Below are 27,880 nucleotides of genomic sequence, written 5' to 3' on the forward strand. Positions count from 1 at the left end.
AGACTCATGTAGTGGCTCTTCTGGCTGTGATAGTAGCTCACAGAGAATAGAAGACTGAACAATAGGAATGCAAATGAGCAGGCACCTCATAGCAGTCTTACCTGTCTGATGCCTAGTCTGTAGGCAACAATACGGTCCACAGCATTTGGGTTCATCTGGGTCCACTGTAGCTTGAAGCCATAGACCCTTGGCCTGTTCTGCCACAGAGGGTTGTAGGTATCATAGTAGAACTCCGGGGGGTAGGCTTTCCCTAGAGAGAGAAATAATTAAAAATAATGACCATATTTATCACAAAACAGATCTAGTCATAACGAGACATCATACCTTTGGGAATCAAGGGTGCGTTTAATCACGTGTAACTATCACAATAAATACGTTTCCCTAACTTTGTTATCTTAAGTAAGCTGTACTTTGTTTTTCTAAGGAATCAAGTTTGCATTTTTTTTTCAATTCTGGGAACTAATTCAATTTTTAAGTGTATAAAATTCTTATTTCTGTGACAACTGTCACCTCCTCGTCTTGTAAACGGACAATTTTTCCAGTCCAGATTTAATAAACAGGTCAAATCAGTCTAAAAAAAACACGAACAATGTGCTAATTTCTAATCAAACAGACGGTTCATTTCAGTAATGACCAGCATTCTACAAAGAGCAGCTCAAATTAGCAGGTCAGAAATGAGCAGACCTGATGAGGAACTGAGCAATGTACTAACAAAACTAGTGCAGTGTAAGGGCAGCTTTTATGCATATGTTTCTGTCTGGAAACAGCAGGGCAATTGAAATCAACAAGAGGCAGCAGAGGAAGAATTAATATGTATTTGATGCTCATTTTTACCCTACTAATTTGAGCTGCTCTTGGTAGATTGCGTCTGTAATTACTGCGATGAGCTGGCTGCTTTGCAGTCTATAAATCTATAAATGAATGCATTGTTAACAGATCACCTACACAACTTTCCACCGCCATCAGAATACCTCTGTTTATTTTTCTTGTTTAGCAAATATGGCCCTTTAAGCCAAAAGTAATTGACGTAGGATAACAAAGGCAGTTATCACAGCGTTGGGAAGGTTACTTTTAAAATGTATTCCACTACAGATTACAGAATACATGCCCCAAAATGTATTTTGTAAGTATTCTGTTACGTTACTCAATGAGAGTAACGTATTCTGAATACTTTGGATTACTTAATATATTATCATGCTTTTTACAACTACATGAATGTCCTATTGCTATGTGATTTATTACTTTTACTAAAGGTTATTCGCCATACCAACTAGATTTTTAAATCTTAATATAAATGAGTAACAGTAGGTGGACATTAGGTAAGGCTGCACTTTTTGCAGCGATCTCATATAGAAAACTATTCCGCGCGTATATAAAACAGGTCCGCGGCTCCGAACCATAAAGGCATAAAACCGTAAAGAGACCTCTGTCTAATCCCATATGGAAAAGAAATAGTAAAAACTTACATGATTTACTCATGAAAGTCGCCACTTTCTCATTACTTTCATATATTGTTTTAGTAAGTATCCAAAACATACAAGTTTCATTATATAATTTTTCAAGGGATCTTATATGTGTTTTCACTCTTGTATGCTTTTCATACAAGTTTCACACAAGACAGATACAAACTTTATAAGATTTATATATATCTTTTCCATATGGGATACGTCGGGCTCCGTGTCGGGCTCGTAGCCGAAAACTAGCTTTACTTTTGTTGTCTGGGTCAACTTTGTGTATATATATATATATATATATGTATATATATATATATATATATATATTTACATTCTTCCATCTCCCGTTTCTGGTCTGTGACATCTCTTACTTTTCGACTCTTTTTCTCCTTCCCTCGCACTCACAGACACGGACTCCACTGCCCATGAGGCTACATTCTTTAGGGCTATGCCTGTAACACTCTGCCTATTGCCTTCATATTAAATCATTTTTGTGAATAATTTTTAAAAAATTTTAAAAATATTTCTTCACGCCGCAAGTAGAGGTGACATGGGCTGGGTTTCCATCGGCGTGGACACCAAAAATATAGAGTTCATAGCCTTATGAAATAGGAAAATACCGCCGTGTAATCCATTCATTTCAACAAAGTAACTGTATTCTGAATACCGCCTTTTAAAATGGTAACTGTAATGGAATACAGTTACTTATATTTTGTATTTTAAATACGTAACGGCGGTACATGTATTCCTTTACTCCCCAACACTCTGTGTGTGTGTGTGTATATATATATATATATATACTGTATATATATATATTTTTTTTTTTTTTACATTACGCCATACTCCTGGTTTGAGTGATTCTCACCTGCCTTTTCTTCTAATAACATAGTTAACTTTGTGAGAATTAATTTTATGCCCACATGTGGCACAAACTAAATGAATCTTTCAACTTTTCAGCTTTCCGGTCACAGTAGGAAAGCTGATTTCTGACAGCTCGAGAAGGAACTGGCAGAACACGGCATTTTAATCAAGATCCAGAAACAAGCTTACAGGATGACCTTCCAGGCAAAGAATAGTAATTCACCTCAATGACACGTTGTTGTGTTTGTCCCTCTGCTTCTTGGGCTTGTTTATTGAGGGATGACAATACCCAAGGCAGATGATTTTTAATAACCATGGAAAAGACAGCAGAGCTGCCATTGTTAGCTCAAACAAAAGCGGCGCTGGGATTTTATGAACCTGTGTGAAGATTTAGCAAGCAGTTTATGAATGTCAGGCAATTGGATAAACCTGTCAAGTTAGTTTATGTCACTGACGAATTATAATAGCATTATTTGCTCCTGAGTCCTTCCCTGTGGCCTCCTTAGTGTGACAGACCCTTGAACCACTTCATCCAGTAAGATACTGGTATTCAGAGAGAGTCAGTAGAAACTTGACAGCTGATTGCTCTAAATGACACAACATTGAAGCATATTGTTGTACTGGGTGGCATTTTGTTATAATGTTGTGTACACATGCCAGTTCTTCTGTTGCTGTAAAGACATCACCAAATGCTGTTTAAGTGCAGCTTAATAGGCATGTGCTTAATAACAGGGTTTCCTGCTAAACAGCAGGTAACTTGAATTCATCAAATTCACTTTTATGTAGTTTGGTAGAAAGAAATTTGATCTCAAAGGTTTGCAGAATATTCTAGTACTAACTAAAGTTGCAGTGAGACCAAATAAAAGCCATTGTTCACTCACAGCTGTATAATCCTCAGCATCAGTTCTCATTAGAGCAAAATGGCAAAAAGTAGCTGCGCATACTGGCCTCAAACAAAATCTACTGAATATTTACGTACATTTATGGAACAATTTCATAATTTCTTTGATTGCGCTGCATCAGAGCTGAGGTTTAAACACATTCACTTAGGCTTTAATCACTCAAATCTCAGCCAGAAGTGGGGAAACTGCACATGTAAGACAAAAAAACAAAAACACAAAACAAGACTCGTGGTTTCATTCATCGTCTGACTGGTTTGATCAATTCTCATAATCGTCCAGTATAAAAAGCCAAAATCAGCACAGCACAAGCAGTGTGTTTGGTTCTTTGGTCTAGATAATAAATCAGGTTAATGGTGCTCTAGGCAGCATACTACAGATGACGTGGCCTTTTTCATGGATAAAGCTATTTAAAATGCAATATTCTGATCGGAAGGAAAACAATGCACATTCATCAGCCTGATAAAATAAAACCATTGTGAGTGAGAAACTAGTACAGACAAGTACAGCGAAAGAGAGAAAATTACGCAGTACTTTTTTTCTAGGTTTTATCTGTTTTATGTTGAGCTGTGGAATATGTCTCAAAAGTTCATCAGCAGTCTACTGCAAGGTAAACCTGTCTGTTATAACAGATGACACTATCTCACAAACTGCCTCGTGTCTCGCTGAGATACTAATGAAACCAGCAAAACACATTTCCCAACTAAAATAAATAAATAAATAAAAAAACAAGGATAATTACCGTCTGCACTTTGCTTGGCACTGTTTTGCCGTATAGAGCCAGCTGTGTTTACAGCATATTGTACAGCTAATGTTACATAAACCCGCCTGGCAGATAATGTCAGACTTAGTCATGCAGCATATACAGTACAGTAAAGCCGATAAGGAAAAAGAAAAAGGCTGCAATTTGCAGTAGAGAGCAGGCAGGGAATGTTAATTAAACTCACTCACATTGTTGTCTGGATCAGTAAATTAGCTTAAAGATTTCCACACAGACCCTGTTTCAGAAAAAGCCCCAAAACAAAACAGAAAAACAAAACATGAAAAGACTCTTTTCATACTTTTCTTAGAAGTTTGACACGGAAGTCTTTATACTAATGCGCCGCATTCATTAATCTTATTTTGGGGAACATTTTTTTTTCTCAAAGTACATTTCTTACAGACAAATATCACAGACTCGCACGGCAAATTATTGCCTTTTATTCAAATATACAGTGTAATGAAGCAACATGGCCTTTGCTCCTAATAATATGTTATGTGTGGTGAAGCACATTACCTAACCCACTTACACAGCCTGAAACAGATAACCCTGGGTGGGAGACATCAAACATAAAGTACAGAGGGCTTAATTGATTTTTTAAAATCCTGTTTATAACAGCATAACCAATGCAATGATTCATACAGCTCAGTGAAAGCCTTCAGGCAAGAAGTTGACCTTGTTTGCAGACTTCCTTTTTACTTTTTAAGGGTTTATGAACATGTTTTCATCTTTAGGAGTGCAGTCATATGCTAAGCAATTCCTATATGATTCTGGGCTTTTTTTGCTTTTCTTTTAATTTGGCAGGAAGTAGGCTTACATATGGATGCACAGCTGGCCGAGACAAACAAATAACACCAAAGCAGGAACTGCTAACAGACAAAGGTATTATAGGGCAGCGGTAATCACGTGGTGCCCTTATGGGAACGCAAAATAAATCTCTATGTGTCTTTTTTTCCTTAAGGGAAACAGCACAGAACTCGCAATGAGTCACTTCTACATTTACAGTCTTCCTTCCTCCTCGACTAATCAGTTCAGTACAAAAAAGGATAAACGTTTTAATCGTTGCTGATATTAAAAAGCCCAGTGACTTCCGATTTCATCCTTCTTGGTCCGTGTAAATTGAAGACTGCTCTAGAGTGACTAATGTTGAGATATTGTGCTGATATAAAAGAAGCAGAACTACAAAAATAGGCCAGAAAATACAAAATAAAGAAAGCAGAAAAAAAAGACCCGAACAGACTGCATCTGTCCTTCAAGCCTGACAGACTTTCAGTCTGATCACAGATAACATTATTCAGATGCTTTTCACTCTGACTATATACTGTTAGGCATTATGACCAACAGGATCCATCAGTGTCAGCATGTCTCCTTGAGCTGCATGAACTATTCAGACTCATTCTCCATGTACTGCAGGGTTGCAGTTCAAGCCAGGTGAACTGGGCACAGACTTTAAAAGGCAGGCAGACGAGTTACTTAAAACCACCAAAGGTAAGGCACAAATCTGTGCTGGAGACCAAAGATGATAAGGTTTATAAATCCCTGACTCAGAGAAGAGTGCAGGTTTGAAAGCAAAATCAATTTAGCTTTTGCTTTTATTTAAAAACATAAAAAATAAAAGAGACAAAAATATCACACAAAAGCACCAGATAGTAACTTAGCAGGAGGCCCAAGGGGCCTGTTTAAGACACATCTCAAAAAGAAAAGCTGAATAAATAAAAATGAAATAAACATTACTGAAAACAGATGATAGATCAAAAATAAAATAAAATATGAAAATAGCCTGAATGCAGAAAATGCACTCCAAAACAGACAAAAAATGTGAGAATAAGTGTTTCACAATAAAAGGAAAAACATTTTCTTATGACAGCAAATCGCACTGCAGCTAACTTTTGCACTATTGGCACACAGTTTCTGCAGCATTAGGAACAATGACTGAAAAAAAGGATACTGGAACCATACAAGCACAGCATTATGTGGAATCTGAATTCATTTCACAGGCACACTCACACAATGCAGACAATGTCTATCTGAACATTGTCCCTGAGAATTTAATTGTTCCTCTCTTCTAATTTACAACTGGCTGCCAGAAATGGGGCTTAAGCAGGAAGGCGGCAGAGAAATGAGAAACACTGCTTGTTTTTTCTTTGTAAATTTCGGAAATCCAACAAAATTATAGTACTGCAGTTTGCATTGTTTGTACTGGTCAATGGAGAGAAAAGACACGTGCTGGGCAATTTTATGCAGACTTTGTTGCCTGTGCAGAGATTGGACATATGTTGGAACTCTCCAGTCATTTTACACTTAAAGATTAGATCAGTCATGCCTGTGAAATTAGCTGTATAAAGTTTTGTATGGCTCTGAAGGAAGCATTGGAAGATTTTAGGTAAAAAGATTCATTATCATCATATATTTCATATCATATGACTATAATAAATAAATGCTACTCTTGATAGATTTTCCCCTTGACTAAATAAAACTTTCTATGTATCTTAAATCCTGAAAACAAGTAGCAGACCTCAATTGCCCTCCTTTAAAAGCACTATAGGCTTTAAAAATATCCCAGATTTCTTTCTTAATGCTGCAGCACCCTGCTCTTCCCCCATAAGTAAAAAGGCTCAAATAATGATCAATGATAATCATCAGGTTAAACTTTTTTTCTAGACTGAGTCTTAAAAATATGCCAATACAAACTGGAGGCATGGCCTTTGAAAGAAATGCACAATCTGGGCACTACTGAAGGATATGTAGAAACTGTAGTTTTACATTTATTAAAACTATTATAAACAAAACATTGACCATTGTTCTGTCTTTGTAAACTCTACAATAGAATAAGTGAATTAACTGCTATAATATTTTTCTAAATACCAAGCTTGTCAGTGTTTCACTCAGATACTGTCACAGATCACATTAAAGATGGGCACACCTTTATGCCTGAAAAGTTAAGCTAATACAAAAGAGTCTTAAACCTACATTCCTTTTACTGGCCAGTAGGGGGAGACTCCTGTGGTTGCAAAAAGAAGTCCAGTTGTAATTACGCAGGAAAACAGATCATGACTCCCTTTGTGACCAAACTAAACACTTTCCTGAGGATGTATTAGACTGGAATGCTAGTTTCACACCTTAATGAATACAGAGCAATGCTTATTTTGTTTATTATGGTCAGCCTATGTTAGAAAAAACATCTGAGTATCAGATCTGGCTTGTCAAGTCGAGTTGATGCAATGCTTATGGCGGAGAAATTCTCTGTTTGAGAATTTACAGCAGGACTTTCCACACCAACAGTAATGTCACAGGAGCCATGTGCATCTTTACTCGAAACTCTATGATCAGTGAACATTTACTTGCTATCTATTCTGAGGAGCGTGATTTGAGCATTTGCTAACAACTCAGGGTTCCCACGACAGAGAGCCCGAGCCAAAGCTCAGTGGTACACATTACATTCCTCTGAGGGGTCTCTCCCCAGGCACAATTTAATGGCCAACTTGGCCATTAGAGCCAACTCACTGTTCCCACAGATGTCCCCATGGCTTGGCACATGGGCATCCATGCATATGCACACACACTCTCTTTTGGCACAATACACTTTTCCAGGCGACAGAATTTATGGGCTAATAATGGCCTGCTGCCTAACTATGGTGTGTTTGCATGTGTCTGTCGGCATGGTAACATGTATGCTGCTCACATGTTGACTGAATCCGAAATCCAAGGACTGTGGGCCAAAACTCCCAAATCATACTTTTCACACGCTAGCACAGCCTGAGAAGACGTCAGACATAGAGCGATGGGAGAACGTCTACTGGCTTGTCTACCTGTCTTGGTAAAGTGAGTTTAAACCGAGGTGCCATCTAATTACATGAGCTACACCAATATTTTGCAAGTCTTGTCGAGAAACAGTCTTACAAGTCGCAGACGGGAGATGATATGCACTTCTTCTACTGCAGGGTATTGCCTGATTTCATGGCATTTTAGTTTTAGAATAAAATTAAAAATTTTAACTATCGAGAGCTGGAATTAGGAGACTGAGGCATGGCAGGTTTCATAGATGATGCAATGAACCAAAGTGGATTTTCTGCACCATACTCCTGTACTCAGGGAGTTACTAAAAGAGCCTCCATACCTTTGGCAACCACTGAGTCCAGATGGTGGGAATCTGGAGCACTGGGCGGGAGGAATGGAGCAATAGAGGGCGAGGGAGGGAAGGAGGGATAGAGGATGAAAGGGAGTGGAAGTAGGAAGAGGGAGGGAGCATGAGCAATAGAAGGCAAAACCCCAGCCCTGCTGAGAAAAACAAATGGCTGGAGGGAACTAGCTGCTTCTGTCTCTCTGTTCTACCTGTTTCCCCAGGAAGGGGATTTATGGCACGCACTGTGTGTGTGTGTGTGTGTGTGTGGGGGGGGTCAAGCTGGAAAGGAGGATGAGAGAGTGGGGTTTGAAAATGAGAAAGATGAAGAATGTGGAAAAGAAAATGGACACAGAGAGAACTAAAGGCTATAAAAAAAATCAAGTGCAGCCAAGGTATGATTAGAACGCAGAAAGAGATAGAGAGAAATAGACACTATCAAAGAGAAGAGCGACCTAAGTGCCAGAGGATCAAAGTGACAAATACTCCTCCTGTGACCCTGCAGCTCCTGTCTCTAATAGGAGGTCTGGGAGATTGAAACCTTGGCCAAAGTTCCTGAGGACTCTCAGTGTAGCCAAACTAATTTTGTCCTGTCATAACAAAAGACTGGGAGACGATCATATGGATCTCACAATGGAGGGAAATAATGTAACAAAAACAGATGAAAGAAGGTAAAAGAAAGACCTGACATAATGGACATGCCTAATTCAGATCAGCAATCTATGATTTATCTTTCCCTTTAGTCTTCTTTATATAAATTGTCTATCATATAAAGAGGCAGACACACACCCCAAAACAATATGAGACAAGGCCTTCTAAGCTTTTTGTTCAGCCAATTGCATCTGTCAAAACAACCCTTTAATTATCAATTGAATAGCGTACTAAAAAAATCTTCTGTTGACATGCCAACGTATGGTAAAAGAATAAAGGCTAAATTGACTGTTATTAAATGCAGCTATCTGGATCAAACACAGTGACAGGCTTATAGCACTAATACCAGTATGGAGTTATGTTTCTGTGAGAGAGAAAGAGTGGAAGTAAGTAACTTAAAATAAATGACCATTAAAAAAGAAACAAAAGAAAAAAGAAAAAACAAACAAACACAAAATCGCTCCTAGCTTAGCTACTCCTAGTTTAGCAACTATAGCGCTGGTCATTTGAGGTCTGTGTAGCTTGAAATTTCTCTACATGTTGAAACAGTAAGCAGGAGGGCTCCTAGTAAAAAAATATTTCTGGGATACAGAGCTGGGCAATAAGCTTGTTCTTTTTAGCCACGAGAAAGACAAACTTTAACACTGCTGCTATTAGCCAACTTTACTGGCTAACTAGCATGTGATACTATACTGTATTTCCAAAAGTATTCATTCACCTATTTAAATAATTGAATTCAGTTGTTCCTGCATGGCTACTGGTGTATAAAATCAAATGGCTAGCAAACTGGTTCTAAAAATATTTGTGAAAAAGTCCGTCGCTCTCAGGTCACTCAGCGAATTCTAGCGTAGTTTCGATGGGATGCCACATGCACAACAAATACAGTTGTGAAATTTCCTTGCGCACCCCTTACTGTTCCAACATGAGTACACAAAGAAAGGTTCTTAAAGACATGGATAAGTGTGGAAGAACTTCACTGGTGTGGAAGAACTTGACTGGCCTGCACAGAGTATTGAGCTCAAACTGATTAACAACTTTTGGGACAAATTAGAGTGGAGACTGTGAGCCTTACCTTCTGATCCAGCATCAGTGTCTGACCTCACAAATGCACTTCTAGAATAATGGTTAAAAAATTCTCACAAACACACCCCTAAAGCTTGTGGAAAGCCTTTCCAGATAGATGAAGGTGTTATATCTACAAAGGGTAGATTCATATGCATGTAAAGGCAGACGAGTGAATACTTCTGGCAAAGAAAGCAGGTGTGGAAAGAGTAGCTTAATGTCAGCTACATCCTCTTGCTTCAGATGAGGGAAATCTTTAGCTCAGCAACATCATTTAAACTGCAGTAGTGTAGGATTTCAGTTTGTTTATGATTTGCTGTTATTGGTTGGGCTTCATTATTGCTCCTTGTTTTTGACTAATGTAAGGTTGTGCTTTGATTCCTGTTTGTTAACATAAATTACTCCAGTATTTTGAGGGTTTTTTCTTTTGTTTTTAAAATGATAGTTATTGGTTAGTATTTATAGAGATTGTTATTTACCTTTCATTACTTGTGTTTTCTTTGTATATTGGTTTACTCTTCTAGCATCTGCAATGTTCTGTGTATCATGTGGACTGAATTTTCTGTTTATTTATTTTTTTGTTACTTGCTCTCTTGTGCCTTCTTTTGAATTATACTTTCTATCTGTTGATTGTCTTGATTGTGTACACCTGTGTCTGGGTTTACACAGCTGTATTCACTTCCCTTGATTGGCCCTTGGTGTCTCTTTGTGAGAATATACAGCCCTGGCTCTCTTTTGTCTTTGTCACTGTATCTGTGTACCATCGCTATGCTCCTCCTTAGTGTCTAGCCTGTTAATTCCTGGAGGTTTTAGCTTTGCAGTTTGGTTCCTTCTGGATCTTAAAAAAATACCTTCAACTTCTACACACAACTTAATAAAAGGTTAGTTTTTTGTTTACTTAGGTTTTCTGAAACTCTTGGATTTGTATCTAATTCTAACCAGTATTCCTCTGAGATTTGATCACATTTATATGCATCCTAAAACTAAAAACCTTTTTTTCCCCTTGTAATGTTAAAATTGAAACATACTCCTTGAAATCCCAACAAAAAGAATTAATCTTCAGCCGTTTAGCATATATAGCCCATATTTGCCTGGAATATTAAAATGACATCTAGCATTTTCGTACATGTCAGGAAGCTAAAGTAGCTGTGGCTATCCAGCTACAGCTGATGCAATCTGCTGGCAATAGCAGTTATTCAGCTGAAATAAAAGTCTACCTCTGTGTGAAGTGAGGGGTCTTCATTTTGAAAATGACTTGTGCTGTTTCTCACATTGCATACTCCTGCTTACTATTTAAGTGTGACTACATGCTGGGAAAAGGTAAAAAAAAAAAAAACACTGACAAAATTACCTGTTAAAAACCCACACTCAAAAGTTTCCACTTTGACTACAGTGGAAGGAAAAGACCACCAAGAATTTTTATCCACGGCTTCTAAACTAATTGTAATGCCACGTTATGGCTCGGTCACACGAAACTAAAAATAGTATGGCAATCTCCATGCAACTGGTGGACATTGCCCACCGATTGCATTGAGTTTTTAATAACAACATCTTTGCACAGGTCGCCTGGTGTGAAGGAACCTGTCTCTAAATTGCTCTCCAACTGCTTACCAACTACTTCTATTCTAGTTACATAAAGAAGCAGCAACTATGGCACTTTTTTAAAGGAATTTCTGAATTTGTGTTTTACATCTATCTGGTTCTGGCTGGACTGCGAATGGAAGTAGTTAATATGAGTTTCTGTTTAATTCATCAGAGCTAAATGTTGTAAATTTCTATTTCAGAAAATGCTACCCTGTAAAAGTATGCATTACACAGATAAGCATGCAGTATACATTTTGTACTGGAACTATACTAACAATATTAGACACAGTGACAAATCATTGTTCGTTCACCATGTGTCAAACAAATGTAGAAAAGCTAACATAAAGAGGAAAAGTAACTAAACCAAGCGGAAAAAGATTCTAGAAGAATAAAAAAGGAAATATGAAATGAAATGGAAACTTTTTTTTTTACCTGTAACCTGGAAAGTGCATTTGCCTGCTCCAGCCTCATTGATGACATTACAGGTGTACTCGCCCCAGCCATCACGATTTAGGCTGCGGATGGTGTACTCTGTCTCATCTCGCTGGGTGTCAAAAGCTCCCGCGTGGAGCAGCCGGTTAGAGAGAAGCCACTCGAAGCGCAACACACGGGAGGGGTGGGCTCGCAGCACTCTGCAGGTCATCACTACAGGCCTTCCAAGACCCTGACGCATCTCCATGAAAACAGGCTCCACTGTTGGAGGGTCTGAGCAGGAGACACAAAAGCTCAGGAGAGTTCACAGATATTTGACAAGGACAGAAAAGTGTGTCAAGGATGGAAAAAAAAAAAATAGAAAAGAAAAATACTTTGGATGAATAAAGACAAGAAGAGTGAGGTTAGGGCACCAAAGTGAGAGCAAGGACAAACACCTGGAATAAAGAAAAGGTGATACATATGACATGAATATAACCTTGCATATTTAAAAACACAAACAAGGACATTTATTAAAATGTAAAAACACGTGCACAATGATTTCAAGCGATGTAGTTGATGTTCACTGAGGATCTACAAATGACAAAGCTGAAAAGATGTTTTTTTTTAAATTAGAAAAAAACCCCAGGTATTATAATATGAATGTAGCAAGTGAAGCAGCGCAGAGAGAGAGAAAAAGGTGATATTTAAGCAAACTGTAGAAAACAAACTAAACTGCAAATTCAATACACTTCACCAACAGATGAAAAATGAAAACAATTGTGGAGAGACCGGTAATAGCTGCCAGAAGATCAATTTTGCAAAACGACTGGGACAACTTTTGAAACAAAAACCAGTTGAACTTCACAGAAAATTGGTTATCTGGATGATAAAATACACCTCAAACTTTCAGAAAGTAAAATTAATAACTTATTTGAGTAACTGACAGGCTTTACCTCATCCCCCCCAACACAGAGTACACAGTGGTAAATAATTTAGCCACGTTTCAGTAAGCGAAGTCAGGAGCTAAACGACCTTGCTGCAACCCCGAACTTGAATCTGCAAAAGTTTAATATGTGTGGGTGATGTTTTGCAAATGTTTTGCCAGACTGTGTGCACGGTGACACGTGTGGAGGGTTTTTTGGATGAACAAAATGGGTGTAAGCACTTGTGTGTGGAAGCACTGAAAAGGTTATGAATAATTTCCCCATTTTAAGCGTCTCTGCTCCTGACACGCTCATACAGATGCTTGACAAAAGTCACGACGGGGCTTGAAAAACAACAAGAATCTGGAGGAGCAGAGACAGAATGACATGGAGCCCCTTAATTGCCTGAAATTTGCATAATTCCTGATGGAGTAAAGGAGAGGCGGTAGCTATAGCCAAGGTTTGCTGTTTTTCAAAATGTAGTCTGTTACAGATCACTGATTACCTGATTGAAACTGTAATCTGCAGCATAATCTTCGACATTATTCACACTCGGTAATATAATCTAATTACTGAGCCTTCCATATTTGATAGGGGAATGCAATTAAATGAACAGTGTATTAAAATTTACAGGATATAATTTGATAACAGTATTAACGTCATTATCCACAACCTTAATCAGCCATTTTTTTTTTCATAGGATTCGCAAAATTCTGAGGCTTTATTTTGACGGTTTGAACGTTGAATGTGTTTTCAGCAGAACCTTTTTTTCTCCACTTTTGCACTTAATTGAGTTTGCTTCACCCCAGGATCTTAGAGCAGGGGCACGTCTACGAGGCCAGTCAAGTGTACAGGGAAACGTGGGATGTAAACATCATAGTGAATGCAAAATAATACACTGGCATAAAACGGTCCAAAGTGGGATTTTCCATTCTTGCCCTCGGTGCTAATTATCTCTCAACACACAGCATCCTGCTATTCACTCATGAGCCACAATGATTAATGACACACCATTAGATCAGATAATGAGTGGCTGAAATGTAAAAATAACCAAAAAAACCTCATAACACTAGGTGATGGGAAGAGTAAACACAGATATTTCAAGAGGTTTGGACTTAATGGAAATAGAGATACAAGTTTGTCTCCTTCACCTGATTTTGTTCACGGAGAGTAAAGTGGTTTTCACCACCTCTGAATGAAACAGCAATCAGTTCCTTCTTCAATTGAGCATTGCCTGGGCTTTTACCCAAACCCAAAAGGCTTATCTCTGACTCCAAAAAAGGTCTGGAATTCTACTTATCACATTAAAATTGTAGGTTTGTGTGGTGCAGTGAATCACAGTTAGCTCCGCAGCCTCCTTGAGTGGCACTAGACCAAATTGCAGTAAGTGCAGTTCCACTCACACAGAGAGACAAATGAAGATGCAGCAAATAAAGAAAAAAGAAAAGGGAAAATCTCTTATATAACCAAAACATCCTTTAAACAAGGGCACATGCCTCATCACCCCCTGTGCATTTCCTGTGAAACAGCTGCCCGGCGAACTCGAGGAGAAAGGAGCAGAAAGGTCCTTTGTGATATTCCCTGAGCAGTGCTCGCCATGGTTAGCGTAGCAGTGAGGGTGACGTGTGCTCAGAGTTGCAGTAAGTCGCAGGCTCGGGGAAAACCCTGAGCGCTAGCTGAAGTGCAATCCATCATCAGTCACTAGTGGGTACCTTGACAGTAATGTGGAGAAAAACAACATTTAGGAGCGCTCAGGTCTTGTCCCCATGGTCCATGAGCACGGACATCTACAGGGAGGAGGCCTGAATAAAGACTCACGTGTACCGAGAGGAAGAGGTGTGCATGTTTGTTTTGTGCATGGAAAGCTGAGGTGTATTGTGTCCACCTACGTTTCTGAAATAGTGTCCGCTTGACTGGTTAACAATAAACTTGAGCTTCAATCAAAATGGATTCCATTTTTCTTCTGCCTGTTTTGAGTGGGGAAGTGTCAGACGTTTATTTGGTCCCTATTTTTCTTTCATCTATTTTCTTGTCTGACAGTAATTCCTCAGGGCAGCCATTTTACATAAAGTTAAAGTACCCATACAATGATACAATTACAAATCTTTGATTCAAAATTTTAATTAAATGAGGCAACGTGAGTTTTAAAAATGTACTTCAAAGAAAACAAAAAAGGGCAGCATAAGGAATGCCCCAGATAAAATCTGTGACATTATTAGTCTAAGTTCCTCCCCCCAAAAAGTAGATATTAAAAACATTATGGATTCTCCAATAATGAATGACCAGCACAAACAAATAAAAAAATGGTTTTCAGTACAGGAAAGGTAAAAAGATATTGACTTGGTTGCTAAAGTGAATGGTGTATAGTGTTAATTTTCACTGCACTATTAACCTGAGATAAAACCACAGTTATGTTGGTATTATCTGATTTGTATCTGCATACTAACATCTAATTCTCGGGTGTTCAATGTAAAAATAGTTAAGACCATCACCAAAACTCAACGTTTCATGATTTTACCCCCAATAAAAAAGGAGCTGTTGCTTCTCAGTCTTGATAGGTTGACCAAAGTCAGTGAAAAAAAGTTGTGGAAATCTACATTATGCGAGATCAAAAATAGGGAAAAATGTTAAAATGCAGAGTGCCCTCTCTGCTACTGAGGTACATATAGCGTGGTGTAAAAAAGTTTTGCCCCTTTACTTGATTTCCTAGTTTTTCATATTTGTCATACAAACACACCATGTTTCAGATCACCACACAAATTTTAGATATTAGACAAAGATAACCCAAGTAAATTCAAAATGCAGTTTTTAAATGCTGATTTCTTCGATTAAAGGTTAAATGTTATCCAGACTTACCTCGCCCTTTGTGAAAAAGTAATTGCCCCTGTTGTTAAAACATGAAGTAACTGTAACCACATTTTATGAAAAGCTGAATTCAGTTTCACTAAACATGCTCAGGCTTGATTACTGGCAGACCTGTTGAATAAAGAAATTACTCAAATAGAACCTGTCTGACAAAGTGAAGCAGGCAAAAAGAGCTCAAAAAGCAACACATCGTGCTATGACCTAAAGGATCACCTGAGAAACAAAGTCACTGACAGCCATCAGTCTGGAAAAGGTTACAAAGCATTTCTAAGACTTTGGAACTCCAGTGAACCACAGCGAGAGCCATTATCCACAAATTGAGAAAAACTTCGAATAGTGGTGAAACTTCCCAGGAGTGACCAGCCTACCAAAATTACTCCAAGAGCACATCAACAACTCATCCAGGAGGTCACGAAAGAACCCAGAACAACATTAAAGCACTGCAGGCTTCACATGTCTCCGTTAAGGCCAGAGTTCATGATTCAACAATAAGAAAGAGACTGAGCAAGAGAAGAATTGAAGGAGAAAAACACTGCTGACCAAAAATGTCTCACATTTGCCAAAAAAACATCTTGATGATCCCAGAAACCTTTAGGAAAATATTCTGTGGACTGAGGAGACAAAAGCTGAACTTTCTGGAAGGTTTGAGTGCTGTTACACCTGGAAAAGGAACATCATACCAGCAGTAAAATATGGTGGTGGTAATGTGATGGTCTGGGTCTGTTTAGCTGTCTCGGGACCTGGAAGACTTGCCGTGGTAAATGGAGCCATGAATTTTGGCGCCTACCAAAACATCTTGAAGGAGAATGTTCGGCCATCTGTCTGTGACCTCAAGCTGAAGCACACTCGGGTTCTGTACCAGGACAAGGATCCAAAACACAACAGGAAGACCACCTCTGAATGGCTTACGAAAAACAAAATGAAGACTTTGGAGTGGCCTATTCAAAGTCCTGACCTGAATCTGATTGAGATGCTGTGGCATGACCCTAAAAAGGCAGTTCATGCTCTAAAACCCTCTGATGCGGCTGAATTACAGCAATTCTGCATGGATAAGTGGGCCAAAATTTCTCCACAGTGCTGTAAAAGATTCATTGCCAGTTGTCACAATTTTGAAACTGCATTTTGTGTTTACTTGGGTTAACACGCGCACACACACACACACACACACACACACCACTGTTGTGCTCTCATTATGCTACTAATATAGGTCTTAATAGCACATCTAAATTTATTGCAATTTAAGCATAGACAAACTAGACAAACCAGAAGAGGATTATGTGACATCGCAAGCGCTAACTGCTCAGATATTACTGATATGTTAGGCCCCAGTCACACAGGACTAGATACCAGCTGGCAGCGTTCTAGCAATATTTGGTCACCAGGGATAAATATGTATTATCGAATTGGTGAGTCATTGTTGGGGGTTGCTGGCTAGGTGAAATCAGTCCCAAAGAGGTGTTACCCTAAAAGATTCCTTGTGATGCCTTGGTTAAAATTTTTTTGCATGCAACATGCAGATAGAAATACCCGTAAACACTTGCTAACTTCCAGCTGGTTGGCAGTAAGACTTAATAAAGTGGAATGCAAACTGGAAACGGAGAATGATTGATAAGCACAACTTGTAATTTAAAGGAGAACATTCTCAATTTCCAGTTTGTGCTGCACATTCACTGCAAATGCAAACCATTAGCAACTGAATGTGACAGGTGAGACCTGAGTCTGGGAACCGCCCCTCAAGGGCGGAGCTGGTCTTTGCCCCTTCATAAGATCAGGTGTGGGCAATTAGCTATCCTCTAGCGAACCTGAAGCTGTGAGTGCTTGGTCCAAGCTGGGCAAGTTGGTGTTTTTAATTCCTTTCTATAAAAGCCTGATGCGGGTCCCACTAAACTTCTGTTAGAATGGTGGGAAACATTGCGTTTCAGAGGCACTAATCATGGCAGCACAAGAACAAGCTCTGAGCACAAGATCCATAGAGGCTGGGGTCTATCACACCAGGCAAGACCCCAGGTGCAGGCTGTGTAAAGATGCCCCAGAGACAATCCAGCACATAACAGCAGGGTGCAAGATGCTAGCAGGCAAGGCATACATGGAACGCCATAACCAAGTGGCCGGCATAGTGTACAGGAACATCTGTGCCGAGTATAACCTGGAAGTCCCGAGGTCAAAATGGGAGATGCCCCCAAGGGTGGTGGAGAATGACCGAGCTAAGATCCTGTGGGACTTCCAGATACAGACGGACAAAATGGTGGTGGCTAACCAACCGGACATAGTGGTGGTAGACAAACAGAAGAAGACGGCCGTAGTGATCGATGTAGCGGTTCCGAATGACAGCAATATCAGGAAGAAGGAACACGAGAAGCTGGAGAAATACCAAGGGCTCAGAGAAGAGCTCGAGAGGATGTGGAGGGTGAAGGTAACGGTGGTCCCCGTGGTAATCGGAGCACTAGGTGCGGTGACTCCCAAGCTAGGCGAGTGGCTCCAGCAGATCCCAGGAACAACATCGGAGATCTCTGTCCAGAAGAGCGCAGTCCTGGGAACAGCTAAGATACTGCGCAGGACCCTCAAGCTCCCAGGCCTCTGGTAGAGGACCCGAGCTTGAAGGATAAACCGCCCGCAGGGGCGTGCTGGGTGTTATATATATATATATATATATATATATATATATATATATATATATATATATATATATATATTATTGTCGCAGACGGTGAAGGCGCTGCATGGAAAGCAAATCCTTTTTTTGTCTCACCGCTTTTGCATGCACAGCGGTGGGCCTGAGTGAAGACGGCACTGAAAATTTGCCTTTTTCTATAGTGTCTTTCCCATTTGGGGTTATGTGTGAGTTGCCGTCCCTTTTTAACCTCGATTTGTTCTTAAACGGTTCCCCGCAGCGCTTATCCTACAATCATACAGTTTTATCGTTTTTATTAAAGTAAAGTTTTTAATTGTTTTTAGGTGCTGCTGTTATACTGTTACTTTTATTTTGTATTGAAAGTAAAACCCTTTTTAACTGACTGTGCGCCTACGGCTCTGTCCTATTTTAAATAGGTACCTATCACGAGTCACAAACGGTAATTTGCTGGTGTCCAAAGCATTTGCAAGGAGGTTTTTCGTGCAGCAATTTTACCTGGCAACTGCTAGTCAACTCTAATATGTACACATTTTTCCTTACTATGACGTCACTAGGCCTGACTGCTAAAGCTCAGCCATGCAGGGGCTTCAGTAATTAATTTCACAGCAACTTCTATTAACATTCAGCAAACACTTGCCAACCAGTTGGGTAATTTCCCCCTTGCAACTTGTCGTTATCAGGTGGTTGCTGATTGACTTCTGGGCCTGTGTGACTGGGACCGTAGCCACGGGGAGAAGATAATGACTAGTAAACATGCTATTCTAGTGAAAGCTAACATGTTTGAAGATCAAGGGCATACTGGAATTATGCCATGATGATATAGTTATATGATATAGTTTTTTTTTTTTTTTTTTTTTTTTTTTAACCAGTGCAGGGGAAAAAATGGGTAAAAAACAAATGCCTTATACATTGGATTAGTTTTAGGTCATTAGATTAAGTCTTTGCTTTCATATAACACATCATATTTGATCTCCATAGGCAGTGATTTAAATAACAGTATCTGAGAGATTAGAAAGGCAATGTGTTGAAAAGATTTCAACACTGAAAATGTGGAAAAAAAAGTTGCTGAATCTGTTCAAACACCATTTTTTGTAAGGAGCCAGTTTCCAGAAAGGTTAAAATGTATTGTTATCCTTCATTGATATAGATGTTTGCGATGTTAAAAGCAGAATATTTACTTACAGTAGTGGAGTAGATACCTCCCTACATTTATTGTTTGAACTTACATGTGACATACCAGCGTTCAATTCAGAAAAATGTGACATTTTATACAACTTCAGCAGCTGTACGTGGGCGTATAAAAGCGAAACAAAAGCCTTGGGCTCAGATGCAACGAAAAGCGTTCTTGTGGGAGAATAACCTTTGTAGCATAGCATGCTTCAATATGAAGTCTTGATGGAGCAAAAAAGCATTCATTAGGAAGTCAAACAGATATATATGGAATATAAAATGATAACCCTGATTTATAATGAGCCTCTGTGTTGAATAATGTAGGGGACGCTTCTCTGCATCAGTACGCCTTACTTCCCTCATGCTACAGCCGCTGCAATCAAAAAATGAACTTGCGCACCATCTGCATTAGCATATTGTTATTAAAACATAGGGATAATTTATGAACCTAAATATACAATTAATGATAATCAATGTAGATTTTTTAGCGTGACGAGTGGCCTGGTGATCCACTAATAGGTTTAGCTCACTCAGTAACCAAGTTATAAATTATTCTGTCAAAGCCGTGCACAGGCTTCTGTTTACAACCTACATATTCACTGACCTTTTCTGGTGCGGATTCGATGCGCCTGATCAATTCAATATTGTTCCACAAAAAGGGTTATTAAAATTTCATCCCCAAATGCGTGGTGTGAGCACTGCTGTAATGTAAAAGATTAATCTGCTGGTGTTAAGTTGGCGTTAGGCTAATGTGAGTCGCTCTAAAATGATTCACATTAGAGTGGGCCTCAGGGGCCGGCATTGCAGCCCTTCTTGATGCAGAAAGGAAAATTAATTAAAAACAATAATCGTGTAATTCTGCTCATTACTTTTGCCCAGGCTGTAACTTCTTTATCCCACTGTGTCTTTTTGATGTGTGTCAGATAGTCAGGTGCTTGCTCAAGGGGACTTCTGCACGGTTGCATCAGGCAGGTGTCATGGGCAACGCAAGGAGCAACAGAAGGGAAGCCTGTATAAAAGATTCCTGTGCATCTGGGCCGAAGTAGAACTTGATAACTCACTCTGACAGACAGTGGTATCTAGGACAGAAGACCACTCTATACCTCTTCGTTTTCCATTTCTTTTTGCTTCTTCACTTCCTCTCTCTCAAGTCCCTGGACCATGCCAAGTCAGTTTGACTAAGAACATTAGGGTGTCACAGCTTGGGATTTGGCGTTTGCAATTCTATTAGAGCGTCGACTCTAAAGGCAAACGTCTTCCATTCCCTCTACCTCTCCTCCTGGCGTCGCCTCTGCCAGCCAACAGATGCAGGTTTTTACATATCAAAGCTGTTGACTTGCCAGAGTCATTTCTTCACGCCTCTAATGCTCTTTGCTTCAGAGGACTGTACCTCGGTCCCTTGATCAAGTTACTAAACGCGGCTTTGCACATGGCTCACCACCAAAGGCGGGTGGCTCACGCTGGGACCTGGAAATGCAGGCGAGAAAAGCATCTCAGAGGGATTGGCTTGTGCTTACACACCATGAGACAGGCCAAGTGAAAGAAGGGAGGGGGCATACCGACAGGCGTATGGAGGAAACAACAAAAGCCGGGCCAGACCGTGTTAATAAAGTAAATTCTTAAGTGGAGAAAGACGATCAAAGGTCCATGTATTTGGCAAATGCAATCCACAGCGTGCACTGAGGTGTACACAGGGTGGACGCGTTTCCCCAATATGCTCAAAGTGTGTCAAAGCAATCCAACAGTTCAAATGCAGATTGTTTGTGCTTTTGAAACTTAGGCTTTGATGCCAACTATTAATAAGTAAAAAGACTGACAAACAGAACTAGCTCTGAAGCAGGAACATGGCAGATTGATTTATCAATACCGAAGCCCTAATAAGTCTCTTCATTATGTGTTCTCCTTTGAAGATGGAGAACAGATGAAAGTGTTGTATGACATCAAGAACTGTAGCATCAGAGAGGTACTTTATTAAAATAATACTAGATAATGAGAGATAATTGCATTCTCAGAATAAATTGTGTTGAAAGGAACAGATAGAATTATCTGGAGTGAATTGATGCGCTTCACTGCGAGTCTCATACTGCGTGTGTCGATGACGCAACTCCATGCCAAGGCAAATCCATGTTTGAGAAGGAGTAGATTTAAAGGCATGCGTGTCTTTAAGCTGAGGTCTCGGAGTCTCGGTTTCCCCCTCCTTGCCTCTTGAGGCATGTCTTCTCCATCTGAGTGTCCCTAACAACAGTCACTCTCTGCAAGTGACCCTTCTGCCACAGTTGCACATACAGAGGGGAGAAAGCAGCAGCAGCTTGTGATAAGAGATGACCTTTCATGGTTGGATGTCAGAGGTGAGAAATACTGCCTGAAAGCATGTGTGATACTGACCTCGACTCTGAGATGGGGTCATTCAGAGGTTATAGAACTTCCGCTTGTTATGTTAAAAATATTGGCAAAGCTTTTAATGTATTTTTTAACATCTTTATCATATTGGACTTAACTGGGGCCTACTCTAGAACCCTGGGTCTTGCCTTGAGATCATCGGTCATCCCAGACAGCTCATCAACTAGTCATACTGTGGTTAGTGAGTGTTCCTGGAGGTTGCTGACTGTAGCCAGGTGAAATTGGTCATAAAGCAAGTGCTGCATTCAAAAAAACTTCTATGTGATTTCTTGGGCCACACATTGCCTGTCGCGTGTATATTAATTGTTTTACTTATGAGATAGCTTTATGATTGCACTGTAACAGTTTTGGCATTTTTATTATTATTACAAACAAGGATTTAGATATTTGTAATTTTTTTTCATTACAGTGGTAAAATACACCTTTGTCTTGATTTTGTTGATAAACTCTGGTCATGACAGCGGCATCTTATTTACTTTAATAACCCACAGTGTTAAAGAATGTGGCCCAGGTACAGCCAGCAGACTGTATGTTTTAGGTTATGTGTTAGATACTGCATCTTTTACAGTGACATGTATTTTGCTTAATTTCATGCATACTATTTAAAAGTATTATTGGCAAAAAGACTAACCCAATTTAAACAGATCAAATTTAAATGTGTCAGAGCTTTTAAGTAGTTACTGATTTGCGGATGAAGTTGTAACATTTGAATATGAAGCAAAAGCAGAAAGAATTAATTCTGTCATGTTGACCAGAAAGCTTCAGCTTATTTGCCATAAGCTGATTTCTGGTGAGAGGGAAAAGCTGCATTATCCATTTTTGAACTATTAATAAATGAATAACAAATAAATAAAATACCTGGCTTTGCTTGTTGAATTTTGGATTCAACTATTTATTTGGTTCCAAAACACTGCCCTTGCGTGAGACAGCAGATCCAGTGAATGCTGCTAATTAATAAAAAGCATCTCAGAGTTTAAATCCGTTGTTTACTTTTCGGTGTCAGACTTGGGTTTGTGGGAAAGCCACTAACCTTTGATACGAGCTGTCATTGCTGCATAATCTTTATCAATTCAGCCCCAAATTTAAGACAGTCTTCTTCAAAGCGCATCAAAACTTCATTAACTCTCTTAATACAGACAAGGCTGTAACAGCTAAGCTGAAATGTGAACGCTACAGAAAAAGTACAATAAAACTCTTAAATAACTGAGGGTAAAGTGTGGCGCTAAGAAAACAGCAGCTGAACTTCCTCTTCAAGCAAAATATCAGTAGTTGCTTGGGTAAACTTCTGTAGTTTTCTCTTTGGCAGGTCCAGTGTTGACAATACTTGATATATGCACCAAATTCAGTGTAATATATTTCACAATGTGCTTTAAAACAGCTGTGTTGCTGCTTAGGTTCCTTTTAGGTAAAGGAGTGAATGCATTATTTGAAACAGAAGAATGTATGGATTAACTAAGTGGGCCATGGAGAAAACAATGGAAGCCATGAGAGTTTATCCATTTCCTATGATAACTTGCCAGCGACTGGTAAGCACCCAGCATGGATGGCTTTCATTTCCTTCTTATCCATCTTCCCCTCTTTCTTTGGTGGAGAAAAACCTCCCCGAATCTTCAGTGAGTGACACTTCTTTCAATTCCTGGTGCTCATCCAAAATATTCGATTTGGATGTCCATAAATGAAGACGAAATGAATACCAGTGGGAACAAATTAGCCGGTCACTAATTAGCTCTTAAGCTAATGCTGAATGTCATGTGTTAAAGGAGGGTAAAGGAGTGTCAATGAATGGTGGTGGCACACAGTCTTCAGGTCATCACACAAACACACATCCAGGCCCTTTCAAATGGGGGCATCAGCATCAAGAGCTTTGTGTCTCAGTAAATATTAGTTCTGCTCAGCTCGCACTCAGCAGATAAAGTCCTCAGTGTGGGAGGCGGAGTCAGAGCAGTTTCCTCTTAGACCTGACGGAGGGTACCAGGGGACTAGACTAATTTTACAGCCTTCAGAAAGAAATTGGATGGGTGCAAATGAAAAGAAATGGGTGAATGTTCAATTCTGGTCACACTGGACTAGAATAATTACACGGTATACAAAAGAAAATACATCACAGTAACAAATGGTGCACCACATGTACAAACACATTATTTCACTGCTACAAGTTATACCACAAAAATGCATTTCCCCACAAATTTAGACACATATAGAAAATACCCACAGTCTGTCAACTCACATTGTACAATCAGCTCCACTATGGCCTCCCGGGGCTTCACGTTGAACCCATTATACTGGCTGGTCTGGCAGCGGTACGAGCCCGTCATCTCCCTGGACACATTAACAATACGCAGCACGCCGTCGTAGCTCTCCATCTGCATGCTGCCGTCTGGCATGGGCGCTTCCTTATCCGCTCGCGACCACAGGATGATCGGCTTGGGCTTCCCTGAAACAAGGCACTCCAGCTCCACTGTGTCACCCTCGCGGGCCACCAGGGGAGACTTGCCCCGTGGGACTGTCAGGTTGGGGGGAACTAAGAAAGAGAAAAACAAAGGAGGGACTGATATGGGGCTCTAGAAAGTCAGCAGGCGGGGTAAGAGGAAATAGTCAACTTGGGGAAAGTTGTGGCGAAAAAGGTATGGAGGGGGAAGCGAATGAGCATCCAAAGTTGCGATGGCAATGAAGCGGCATCTCAGCAACATACACAGCTTTTATGGAAGCACCATGCGGATATTAGCAACAGTAATGTCTAACGGCTGGGACTAGACAGTCTGAACATGTACTCTACGCAAAACCACCACGAAGGACAGCAGTGAGAAGGTTTAATGCTATCAAGCAATGGCAAACGATGAACAATGCAATGAGCGGACAAGCAAATTCTAAATAGTTAATGACAGCCTTTATTAGCTAAACAAGTCCAGGTACTAAAAAGACTAAGGAATGTAGACCATGCAGTAAACTACAGAGTAAGAGTTCTGTTTGCACATCCACTCTGAATGCATGAAGATCAGGCAGATTAGGCCTCACAAGGGATTAGTCCAGTGAAATCTAAGACATAGTTCACAATCAGCGCAGCAACCGATGTTCAACTGGATTGAATAAAACAGTTACAAAATAAACATGCAGAGGAGAAAAGTAAGACATGATATTTATATATATATATGTATATAAAACAAAAGCAAACCAGCAGTTCAACAGTTTGTAAAGCACTCCTGTTGCCTTTGATGCCAGGAGTTAGATTGATTCCAAGCTTGTGTTTATACATGATTGTGGGTCATTGTAAATCACAAAACCGAGAGAAGAGATTTCCTTGTAACTACAAAGTCTTGATCTTCATATGAGCTATCCTTACACTTCTAATACACTCTCAGCAGTAGCAGCACTGGCATTACAATCAACAGCCAAACAGCATTGTTACTTTCACTGTCACATTTTCATCATCTCCTCACTTTCCCATCACAAAACTATTTTTCTGAGACGTTTTCCACAGCTAAAATCACTTTAACATTCATAGTTGCATCATCGCAATCAATCGTCACAGCTTTTTACTTCCCTACCCTCCTCCTATCCTAGTCGTGCAACCACTCAGTCTCAATCTAGCACCCCATAATTTAGAGCATTTACAAGAGAACCCTCCCAAAGGTGATGCAGCACTGAGCCTGGCCATGTAACAAAAATATGACCCAATAAATAGATACCTGCCTTTTTTACAACAGGTATTTTAGAGTCTGGGTGAGTGCAAACAATTAATAATAAAAAAGAGGAAGAAGAAGATTTGCAGATATCCTTGAGTGTGTTTATGTGTGCATCTGTCTTTTCTAAGTGTGGAAGGCAGGAAATCTAGCAGGTTGGATCAAATAGTCTGGTTCCTCACCAAGCATGCTGGCCAAGTAAATTTGTTTAATTAGTAAACTTGGCAAATTGCGCCGGCTCCTAGAGTGCTGTGTATGTGTATAAGTGTGTTCATATGCGAGTCCAAATCATCAACAGACTCCAGCTCTGTTTTGTAGCACTGTTCCGAAAAATAGTTTACAGCCAGCAATTTGAGGAGTGAAAATCTTCTCAGCAATGATGAAACCGTGTCGTGCTTCCCTGATGATTTTCGAATCACTGTCATTCTGCCCAAACAATGCTGCAGCTGGAATGGAGTCAAGCCACATTGGAGTTTCACAGTGATGAAATCACCAGCAATCTCACGAAAACGAAACAGAGTCCAGCTATATTTCTTTGAACCCCATTTTTTGTGTGGGTAAGAGGTGAGAATCCTGCAGACGTTTCACTGCTCCAGCTCCAGGTCAGATTCCTTTTGTCCTCCCCCCAGAGTCTTGGATAAATTATCACACTGTCAGAAACAAGGCAATCTCACGATCCTCAAGTATTAGGTTGTGCCTTTTAAAGACTCTGTGGCACTCTAAAATTAGCTCATTGTTGATAGCTCGGCAATTATGACCAAGAATTGAATAAATGCTGTAAACAGGGCATGCTGTCAGACAATCTTATTCGTGGATTTTTTTTCTTTTAAGAATGAGAACAAAGCTGCAATTATTAATTGATTTAAAAACTGGAACTAAACAATATTTAGTCTAATCTAGTCTAGTCAATGTTTGGAGTAATGTGATAAACATGCTAGCAAATGCGTGCCCACTTCCATGAGGCACGGAGAAATAAATGGGCTACAGAATCAAAACAATGAGCTGAAAAATACTAAAAAATACTAACATTCTGTAGAGTTGGATGATAATTCTCTATGATAACATCACAGTACTTTCATTTTCTGTCATTCCAATAACATCTATTACTACAGTATCTGGATAACAGGTTTTGATTACTGTAATACAAGAAATGAAAAGCTATTACCTAACTCCGCACATAAACCAGATCATGAGCCAGTGAATACCAAAAAAACATGATGGTGTGATTTGCATGAAATAATGAAGTCTGGTCATTCATAGATAAAATACTGGCATTGTGTTTGGCACTACAGAAAAAAAAAAGGCCCTCCACAGAGCCAGTGGTGGCGGACCCTCATTTCATCCTTGCACATTTGCTGATTTTTTTTATTCACACAATGTCTCAATTTTAACAGCAAAGGTTTAAATCCACTTTGCTATTCAGAGCATTTCCTTGGGTTAAAACAATGAAGTAGTGAGTTTGAAAGGACAGGAGAGGAGCAGCAAGCATCCATTAGAGTGTGGAGGAGAGGTTTATTCACCGAGTTGCCATCATTACACCTGGCCTCTCCACTGCCTAGATTAGGCAGGCAATTACAGTTTGTCTACCTGTTGGGTTTGGCAGCACAAATACTGGCTATCAGCTGCCATTGTCTCTCCTCACACCACAATGAAAAAAAAAACCCAGACAGGCATACACGCACTCAGAAACTCGCACATCCTTCTCTCTTGCTTACTCTGTACATTACTCTTCCTCTTGCTCTCTTTTTTCCAAGTGAACACCCTGCCTCAGTGTTTGAGTCTGACCACTGCGATACTCAGTGTGGAAGGGAGCCTGCTACTGGTTTTCACTGTGCTCTCATTGTGCCAGAGCCATCCAAATGCCAGTGATGCCTGCAAGGCATGCCCGCTGTGTGCGTACGTCTTTGCAGCGCGCGTGCGTCCGCGCGGTTAATGTCTCTGCACGTGCACATGTGCACGTATCGCTCACTGCTTCTCTCCTCGCCCACGGGTGACACCATGCTGTGATCCTGCCTCAGTTCCTCAATGAGATGCGATGCTTCTTCTCTTTGCTACTGAGCAAAAACACTGTGCGTATGTATCTGTAGGTTTATGGGTTAAATCAAGATAGGACCTTCTAGTCTGGCCTCAGCACTGCGCTGAAACGATCCTTCAAATGTAGCTTTTAATTATGATCCATCAGCACTGCAGCAGACGCAGAACAACATGAGCTAACTGCAAAAAGGTAGAAATAACTGGCACTTTGAATTTTCTTACAGCGACAGGATCCAGAGTGATGTTTTAGAGAATAAACATTCCCACTGCCCCCTTTTTTCGGGTAAGTGCTATGACATCACTCCTCATCACCATGGCAACATAGTGCTCTCGACTAAACCAGGTCCTGCAGTGTGTGTGTGTGTGTGTGT

The 27,880-nt window shown here is 39.9% G+C and overlaps 1 protein-coding gene across 3 annotated transcripts in view; it reads right to left on the reverse strand.

The window, feature by feature from the left end:
- LOC146557575 (MAM domain-containing glycosylphosphatidylinositol anchor protein 2) overlaps positions 1-27,880 on the reverse strand; it is a 201,752-nt gene that overhangs the window by 38,761 nt on the left and 135,111 nt on the right. Inside the window, exons 9-11 of one of the 3 annotated variants that reach the window (XM_085246107.1) lie at positions 24,023-24,316; positions 11,824-12,096; positions 102-250 (exon numbers count right to left, since the gene is read on the reverse strand). In XM_085246107.1, coding sequence (XP_085102233.1) covers positions 102-250; positions 11,824-12,096; positions 24,023-24,316 — 716 coding nt within the window. Of the gene's footprint in view, positions 1-101; positions 251-11,823; positions 12,097-24,022; positions 24,344-27,880 lie in introns of all 3 variants that reach the window. The other 2 variants (XM_085246106.1, XM_085246108.1) reach the window with 2 other exon arrangements.

The sequence above is a fragment of the Mchenga conophoros genome, linkage group LG15, assembly GCF_057382185.1.
Source record: "Mchenga conophoros isolate Kocher_MC1m ecotype Shallow Benthic linkage group LG15, M_conophoros_male_GT1.1, whole genome shotgun sequence".
NCBI lineage: Eukaryota > Metazoa > Chordata > Actinopteri > Cichliformes > Cichlidae > Mchenga > Mchenga conophoros.